The sequence below is a fragment of the Carassius gibelio genome, chromosome B22, assembly GCF_023724105.1.
Source record: "Carassius gibelio isolate Cgi1373 ecotype wild population from Czech Republic chromosome B22, carGib1.2-hapl.c, whole genome shotgun sequence".
Lineage (NCBI taxonomy): Eukaryota > Metazoa > Chordata > Actinopteri > Cypriniformes > Cyprinidae > Carassius > Carassius gibelio.
Genome location: NC_068417.1, coordinates 24,069,011 through 24,079,084, shown reverse-complemented (window position 1 = coordinate 24,079,084; position 10,074 = coordinate 24,069,011). Strand labels below are relative to the sequence as shown.

The following is a 10,074-nucleotide window of genomic DNA, read 5'->3' as shown; positions in this document are numbered from 1 at the left end:
AGTATATTTTATTGTTAAAGAATATTTAATTTCTTAAGTAAATAAATAATAAGAATTTAATCTACAATGTAGATACATTTTCTTCAGAATGAAGTTAGATTGCAAATATTTTTAAAAGGTCTATTATAATATTTTAATACATTTATTAATATTGACAATGCACTGAAAAAACAAAAACAAATATATGTTTAATTATATTAATTATTAACAATTTTTAGATGAATTATACTTTAATCACATGGTAAATCTAGGATTGTTTACCGAATCCTCAGAGATGAAGCAGGGACACATGGCTCTCATAGCAGTATCTGAGGATATTGTTTAAATGTCTCTTGTTGTTGAGTATATGTTTGGTGATCATATTTGTATTATTATGCATATTATGCACTGTTAATATGCTGCCATTTGGCCAGGTCTCTCTTGAAAAAGAGGTTTTAAATCTCAATGAGATCATCTGGTTAAATAAAGGTTAAATAATAAAAAAAAGAAAGTATATATGCATGATTTTTTTTGTTACATTGTGTCTAATTTGTGATGGACTTTGAGCCTTCTTGTCATATAAATAGTGACTAATATTGGCCAGAAGGTGGCAGCATTATCTTTTATTTTTTCACAGTTGTAAAGAAACATTGGATAAATGGAAATAACAATACACAATAATTAGTTGTGTGTCTGTGTTGGTTATGAGGATGTTATCCACATGCTGTTGGACGGCAGGGCAGATGTTAATACGTTAAATGATGAAGGCATGTCTGCTCTGGCTGTCTGTCATTACACTCTGCTACCCACTTCAGTCTTTACATGAGAACATCAGCCCAGAGCCACAGGTAATAATACAGAGAGGACGTTTGGGATGCATAATGGTTTTGCTTGTTTGTCAGATCATTTTTTATTCTTTGTTTATTTCTCCTCCCTTTTTTTCTGCCCGTAACCCTAAAGATCAAGCTTTTGGAACATGTCTCCCACGAATCCTCTCCGGATCCAATGACAGGAACACCCAAAGATGAAAGTGGCCAAGAGACGTTTGAGACACCAAGAGAAATCAACCAAACTGACCAAAGTCTTGAACCAGAGAACCTAAATAACTTGGAGAAACTTGAAGATCAAGAGCAAATAAAAGAGGACACAAATGAAGATGAGACACTTCTTCAGCCTGACCCACCAGAGGGCCTCAACAGCTCGGAGGAACCTCAACTTCAGCAAATTAATCACAATACAGACCCAAACAAGAAGGTAGTTGTTCAACTTAAACGTTTAGAAGACAGACCAGCAGAAGAACCACATGTTATAAAGTCAAGATCTATTCAAGTCTTTGATGATAAAATCCCAGTGGGTTCTGTATCGTGGAAAGAGAAGGAAGCGAAGGCATTCGTTGACTCTGAGGATGAGGTGACAAATCTGGAGACTGATGAAAACCTGGAAAGGAGCATCAGATCAGACGATCCTACTTTTGATTCTGCATGTTCCATATATTCCTGTGACAGAGGATATCCTGCAGAAGAGTGCTGAGATCATGTGCCAGACAGGAAGACACCCAGGAGACAGTCTGGAAACTTGCACTTGTTAAGACAGAGTTTATACCTGAATTCCTATTAATTCCTCCTAAATTTATCTGAATCTGAATCCTAAAAATATATCTGGGTCATATAGAGTTTTTAGTCTTCTGATTTCACAGTTGTTCTGCTAAAGTTGCCCATATATATTCATTTCAGCAATGAGAATGAGATAAAAAAAAATATGATGGGCATTTCATTGTTTGTTCATGTTATTATTTGGAAAGTTGTTGCTTTTTAATTTAATTTAATTTAATTTAATTTAATTTAATTTAATTTAATTTAATTTAATTTAATTTAATTTAATTTAAATGCATACATTTAGAAAACCATATCATTTGTAAGTTAATAAATAATAATAATTGAATCTACGAAGATTAAATTTTATTGATATTAGAAATGTATAAATATTGACAAAACATTTAAAATGCCAATAGAAAGCAATTTGAAAGATTCTTACTGACCAACTACTAATCACAAAAGTTTAATCAAATATTGACAGCAAGGCATTTTTATTTCTTCTTTTTGTGTTCATGTCAGCAAAAGGGTCTGTGTCCTCTTCACACACAGTAGCAGTGTGTTTATGTGGAGCAGAGGGTCCTGAAATCACAGAGCTCCTCCTGCATGCCCGTCAAAGCTCAGGATGCCCATCAATTCTGTGAGCTTGTTAAGGTCTGTGTAAACATCTTGTATAAATGTATTGCATCACACATTTTTAATCTCTCTAATCAAAGAAACATAAACCCCCAGGGCACATTTAAGCCCCTTTAAGAATCAGCATCCCATTGCCTCTGGACTCCTGGCTAAATTCACCCAATATGTGTCATGCCAAAGAGACAGTATATACACAGAAAAAACATGATACTCCTTTCATTTTAATTTGCATGTAATTTTATTATTAACAAATAATTATTAACTGAAATGCAGTGTGCCGACATATGATGGTGTTTGCGCTACATGCAAATGAATTGGAATTTATTCGTGAATTATAATAAGAAGATTCCTTATTTCTCTTTCAGAACTCTAGAGATGTGGTGCACTCGTCCTTTCTCAGAACTCAAACCCCAACGATGTGTGGAGTGGCCATTCACCCCTATCTCAGGCCATCCAGAGCGACTACGACCTTGCATCTAATCATTTTTGACATCACTTCTTCCAACGGAGTCATCTGTAGTGCTGTTATTTGCAAGGAATCATCTTTTATGGTGTAATTAAATGCTGTCTATTCAAAGGCACAGGATGAATGTGGAATAATAAGTCATTACTGAAGGATGAGGGTGAGAACTCTATGGCACTGCATCGACGTGCCGTGTATATTAACGCTGTTTTCCCAGGCTGTGGATGAACTGCTAGCTGGAGGGGCTGATCCTAATCTTCCTCTCACTCGTCCTGTGGGCAGCGCTCTCTGTGCCCTTGCCAACATCATCTACGACCGTGGGCCACATCCACGCAACCAAGTCAAGCTGGTGATCTTCTTCAACTAATTATCCTACGCAGTCCCATGGGGAAATACGTGACTGTGCATATGAGAAATCTGTTTCTGCAGTGTTGCTCTGTAGTTGCACTCTGCATTGCAAAATAAAAGTCGAGATATACATTTAAATTCAGTTAGGCTTAGTGGAAATGCATGGGTGTGTATTTGACAACAACTATAATACTAATAATTTTAGAAAATGATGAAATAATTTGTAATAATGAAATTATGAAAAAATAATACAAATCTGCAAATAGAAAACAAAATGATAAAACAAGTATTTCACTGAAACATAGAACCATGTTATTCATTTAATGGGTTGCAGAAAGCATATGCCTATTCATGTTTTTCCTCACAAGATCATGTTGAATTATCGTTCGACTCACGTTCAGGGTCAATTCAGCACCTCAGAGGATTGTCAAATAAACATAGTTATTATCACTGCGCTCTCTTTTTTTAGTTTCAGTTAGTTAAGCCGGAGAAGTTGATCAAAGTGGGCGCTGACGTCCTCATGCCTGTGGTGGTGGGCGAGGGCCGCAGGTGCGCTGTGGGAACAGTCGTGGATTATGCGCACTGCACATTCCAGCAGGTGCAGCTTTTCACCACCAGTTCATCCCGTGCTCCAGATCATCTGAAATCTCATTTATCACCTCAACCATAGGCGGAGGGTGAACCAACTCCAGGGTAAGGCTAAAAGCAGCCAAATGTATTAAACATTAAACGTCTTTTTAGGCAAGAACAACACATGGGTGTCATGTAGGCTAAAAAAAGTTTTTTAACGGGACTGAATTTTTTATTTAAAGTGATTACAATTTAATAAAAATAATTGGAAAATTATATAACGTTTCCTTTCCATTGTTATTAAAACAGCGAATAACTTATATATAGAAAGTGACTTTATCACGAACATTGATCTATCGCGAGTTTAAGCATTAAACTATCGTTATAATCACTGAAGCTGTGTACACTGTGAAAATATTTGTTGTTTATGATGAGAGACTGCGCAAGAATCCCGAATTCAGTCAGCGAACACGTGCACTCTCAACAAAACGGATGAGTTTCAGCGATGACTCATCTGAACGCCCCTGATTGGCCATTGCATTCCTAAGCTCAACGGAATTATGTATGATTAGTTCAAATGCGCAAGACTGTGAAAATAGCTGTGTATTCATATTCAGCTGACACTGTCTATTCATATTCACTTTTTTTGCAGCAGAAGTAATAGATTTAATTTGTTTGTGCAGGGGCATTTTTGTTCAATTCAGTGGCATTTTTGCCCCCAGTTCCTGAGGCCAGGAGAAGGCTTCTGCAGCCCTACACACGCTCGCCTATGACCTCAACCAAATATGCTCCGCTCACAAGACTGGTTCCACTTTCCCACCAGAACCAGTGCATAGCCCACACCCCGTATCATGCCCTCAACAAGCATGAGAGACAAGCCTATAACACCCGACGGCAGTTGCAAGGCCTCATGGGAGATCTGCTGAGACAGGCGGCGATGAGAATGGAGAAGGAACAGGGCCAAGATGCACTCGGTGAGACTGGCCGATCGTTTCTATAAATGCACAGTGCTTTATGGATTTTGTCTCACTGCCTTCAGGGTTTCTGCAGCCGTTCGAAGGAGTTCGTGTCTTATCGACTGAAATCAACAGAGTGCTAATTTATGTGTTTGTCTGTTGTTTGAGGTGTCAGTCCCACAGAGAAGTTTATATCTACCAGATCAGTATTAATGAACTAATATTATTATTATTACTATTAGTAGTAGAAGTATGGATAATAATTATATAAAGTATAAAATGAAAAATTATGTTTTAGAAAGATCAACCTAAATAATTTATGAATTGATTTTATAGGTAGTTAAAAAATAAATAAATTTATCATAAATATACTTATTCTATTTATATAATAATTTAAATGGATTTTTCTAAATGTTTCTAAACGAATATGAAATAAATAATTCTGTATATTCTAAATAAAATATTTATATGTATAATTAGTTTTGGGGAATGATTAATCGCGATTAATCATATCCAAAATGAAAGTTTTTGTTTATATAATATATGTGTGAATAATAATAATAATAATAGTAATATTATGTGTATATATAAAGACACACATACACACTGTATATTGAAAATATGTACATTTATTTACATGTGTATATATATTTATAATCTAATAATATATATTATATAAACATAACATATTTTTCTTAAATATATACATGCATGTGTGTCTATTTATATATACATATTAAATAAACAATATAATTATGTATGGGCAAAAATTTTTTTTGGATGCAACTAATCATGATTAATCGCACTTAGTATAATATAAGGATAATAAGCATTCCTGTTGGTTGATTTAAAGGGGTCCTATTATGCTCTTTTACAATGACTTGATTTTGTTTTGGGGTTGTACTATAACAGGCTCTTATATGAGGTTGTTCGAAAAACACATTATTTTTCAGATATTTTACATTATTACTACACCTCTCTCCCCAGTCTGGCATGAACGGCTCGAATAGTTCCTGTATCAAATGAAGGCCCGACTTCTGAAATACAAAATGTGCTGTGATTGGTTAGCTGGGCCAGTCTGTGTTGTGATTGGCCCCACTTGGCTCCTGGTTGGGAAATGCCATGCCCCTTACCATAGTAAGGCTTCAGTGTAAATTTTGCGTCAAAATCAAATCAATTTGAGTGCGATTTAAACCCAGATGATTGTAACCTCTCTAAGTTCATCTGCCTTGGGAAAGCAATCGTGTTTTCGATATAGTAATAACACTCGTTGCCCTCTCTAGTGCAGCTCAGCCAGGTCTCGTCCCATTCCTCGATATTTGTGATATCACAAACCCCAGAAAATATGCGTTGTAGTCCAAACGAGTCATTCGTTGTAGTTTTTGAAAAGCGATTTCTGTTAAATAAAATATCTCCTCTTGAAGTGGACTTTGAAGTGTAACATTACAGACTAGCTAAAGTTGAAATAGTGAAAAAGCATAATAGGACCCCTTCAAAGGGTTAGTTTACCCAAAATTGAAAATTAGACTATGTTTTACACACCCTCAAAGCATCCTAGGTGTATATGACTTTATTCTTTCAGATGAATCCAAATCGAAGTTATATTAAAAATTGTCCTGGATCTTTCTTTACCATGGCATGGGCGGGTGTTTATGTTCAACAGTCTAAAAATAGTCAAATAAACAATTCCAGCCATAATAAAACATGCCTCACATGGCTTCGGGGGGTGAATAAAGGCCTCCTGTAGCGAATCAATTTTTGTAAGAAAAAAAAATATCCAAATGTAAAACGATATAAAACTTTTCATGTAACTTCCACCTACTCCCATTCCAACGCTTGAATGAGTTGGGACTATTTTTTTACATAACTAGATTTATCTGATTTTTTTTATTTTGATTTTGGGTGAACTAACCCTTTAACAAGATATATAGTAATAGTAATATATTAATAATAATATTTATTATAATAGTATGCAATTCAGAATAATTGATAATTTATTCAAAATAAATATTTTTTTAATTAAGAATTACTATTTATTATTCTAAATATATTGCTGAGCGTATTACTCTTTATATTGTAAATAATGAAAATAATGTATATGCCTAAGATGCATTCCTGTTGGTTGATTTAAATGAAATGTTATAATAGTCTGTAATTTTGAATGATTAATAATAAATAATACCTGTCATAATCATATTCTAAATATATTAATAACACTAACACATATTACAAATATTATATGTATTCTAAATAAAAGTATTATAACAACATTTTATTATAATATGCAATTATTATAAGTAAATAATTGTACAAGTTCGAGTCTCGGGCCGGCAGGAATTGTGGTTGGGGGGGTGCATGTACAGTTCTCTCTCCACCCTCAATACCACGACTTAGGTGTCCTTGAGCAAGGCATCGAACCCCCAAATGATTCCCGGGCGCTGCAGCATAAATGGCTGCCCACTGCTCCAGGTGTGTGCTCACAGTGTGTGTGTGTGTTCACAGTGTGTGTTCACTTCGGATGGGTTAAATGCAGAGCACAAATTCTGAGTATGGGTCACCATACTTGGCTGAATGTCATGTCACTTTCACTTTATTATCATTCAAATACTTAGCTAGTGTTTGCTATAGCAGTTGCCGCGCACTTCAGAAACCCTCCACCTCCCCCAGCTCCACCTGTATAGATATATACGGTATAATTCATGTAAGCTATATGGGGGTTATTTCATATATGTCATATGTGCAGCAGCAGTATTTCTTACACGTTCACAGCAGCTTGTTGTGGATATATTGGCAGTAGCAAGTTGGTACTTGCTCTGCTGCAGCTGCGAAGCAGATCTTTTCCGTCAAGACCAAACACATTAACATTGTCATGTATGCATTAACAAGCCAATCCCTTTGAGAGCTGTCATGATAGAAAGTGGTTGCTAGTTTGTGTGTTTATCTGTTGTTTGAGGTGTCAGTCCCACAGAGAAGCGTCTATAAACCGGATCAAGAGCGACATCGAGTCTGCTGAGCTCTCCTGAGGAGAACAACATGACATCCTTTAATAAACGCATCAGTCAGAGAGTGCAGAGGTACTTCATAAAGCACAGTGTTGTGAACCAAAGAGTTTTCTGTGCTGTGTGGTTTTGATTACAGGAAGCCTCGCTTCAAATATTGCTATGAATGCGGCCGTTCAGGGGGTGTGCAGCTGTCGGCCTGCGGCCACTGTCATGAAGTCTTCTGCTGTAGCAAGACCTGCAAAACCAAAGCGTGGGACGAGTGTGACCATGTGACAGGTTGGTCTCAACCGCCTTTTAACACACCTACCCAAAGCACCATACTTAGTGAACTTGACTTTGCTCTTGTTTTCAAGTATAAAACATACTTACGTAGAACAAGATGCATGTGAATTGAGGAAGAAAATCATTCTCAAAAAGAAAAAATAGATTATTGATGTAGTCTGGCATGATATTTGAGTGGCAGAATGTGCTAACTAATTAGGAAAAATTAGGAAAAAGTTATGTAAAATAAAAATTATTTACCTGTAATTAATTAAAGCCATAAAAGTGAATCATTGAAACGAGGTCAATTGCAAAAGATCAATGTTTTTAGAGAATACATTTTACATAAGTTCTTTAAAATGTGTTTTAATATTTTTTATTATTATTTTTATAACGGGTTTTATTGCGGGTAAAAATTGACACTACACTACATGTTTAGAATGATTTCTGAAGGATCATGTGACACTGAAGACCAGAGTAATGCTGAAAATTCAACTTTGCGTTAAAGGAATAGATTACATTTTAAAATATTCAAATAGACAACAGTTGTTTTAAAATGTAATATTATTTTACAATATTACTGTTTTGCTATATTCTTGTTTAAATAAATGCAACCTCAGTGAGCGTAAGACACTTCTTTCAAAAAGGTTAAGAATATTGTTATTATTTCAAACTTTTGGTTGGCAGAGTATTTATCAATTGTAATACATTTGAGAGATTTTACTTAATTAAAAAAAGACAAGAAACAATCCACCCATTAAACTTTCTGCCATAAAATGTGCCTTAATTAACAAATTCAAACAAATAAATGACTTTTGCTGCATATTATCTGTAAATCACACAGAAGCTTTGAATGCACTATATGATGCAGACTCTGAAATCAGTTGTGTAGTGTGTGAGCAGAGGATTTGTTTTTTAATACAGAAAGAAGATCTTATGGGATTTAAAGTATGAAACGAGAAATGACCCCCTTCTGCAGCGGTCCGTTCCTGTGAGAATATACTGAGTCAAGATCTAGTCTCCAGTAACAAAAGTGTTATTTCAGAAGTGTTTGTGCGGTAAAGGCCACACTTCTAGAACAAATGAGGCCAGCTCTGAGCGCTATAGAATCACACAGAGTGTTCAGCGGGTCATGGAGGAACCTGGCAGAACCTGATTGCTGTATATTTAGGGTGTTCACAGTGTGCTTCTCTCTGGAGGATTTATCTAGCTAATGTTTCTACATAAAAGTTAGGTCCAAACAACTCTTTATGGCCACCAAACTACACACACACACACACATATATAGAATACATACACACACACATGTAATTGTATAAGTAAAATACCTGCAAAGGAAACATTTTTCAACTTGATTTACTAAAATTTTAATTAAAATACTAGTATTTTAAATAGTATTCATTGAAAAAAATAATACTAAACCTTTAACAAAAGTGAGACTGAAAACAACAAATATGAACAAAAACAGTAATAGTGTCTAAAATTTCACCAATAGGTGGAAATGAGATGTACAAAATTGCTACCATATTAATATATAATACACTAACGGTCAAAAGTTTGGAGTCAGTAAGATTTTTTAATGTCTTTTAAAGAAATCTCACCCAGCCTTCATTTATTTAATCAAAAATACAGTAAAATGAATAACAGTAATATTGTGAAAAACATTTTGAAATAAAAAAAGTTCTCTATTTGAATAAATGTATATAAAAAATTTTTTCATGTAATGGCAAAGCTGAATTTTCAGCGTCATTACTCCAGGCTTAAAGGGTTAATTCACCCAAATAGCAAAATTATGTAATTAATAACTTAATTTTTTCAAACATGTAAGGCCTCCTTTTATCTTCGGAACACAGTTTAAGATATTTTAAATTTAGTTTGAGAGCTCTCAGTCCCTCCATTGAAGCTGTGTGTACAGTATAACGTTACTGTCCATGTCCAGAAAGGTAAGAAAAACATAATCAAAGTAGTCCATGTGACATCAGAGGGTCGGTTACAATTTTTTGAAGCATCGAAAATACATTTGGTCCAAAATAGCAAAAACTACGACATTATTCAGCATTGTCTTCTCTTCCGGGTCTGCTGTGAGTGCGTTCACGACACTGCAGTGATGCTGCTGACGTATGACACTGCTGAAGTGTTATCTTTGTTATTGGGTGCACCAGAAACACATAAGCAGCGTCATACGTCAACAGCATCATGAACGCACTCACAATGGAGGAAGTTTAAAATATCTTAAACTGTGTTCCGAAGATAAACAGAGGTCTTAC

General features: G+C 35.1%; 1 protein-coding gene across 1 annotated transcript; it reads left to right on the top strand.

The window, feature by feature from the left end:
* Positions 1 to 700: 700 nt before the first annotated feature.
* On the top strand, positions 701 to 1,557 carry ankmy1 (ankyrin repeat and MYND domain containing 1). The gene is made up of 2 exons (XM_052591369.1): positions 701 to 827; positions 940 to 1,557. Exons 1-2 carry the CDS (start codon positions 738 to 740, stop codon positions 1,507 to 1,509), a joined length of 660 nt encoding a protein of 219 aa, XP_052447329.1. The 5' UTR covers positions 701 to 737; the 3' UTR covers positions 1,510 to 1,557.
* Positions 1,558 to 10,074: the final 8,517 nt, after the last annotated feature.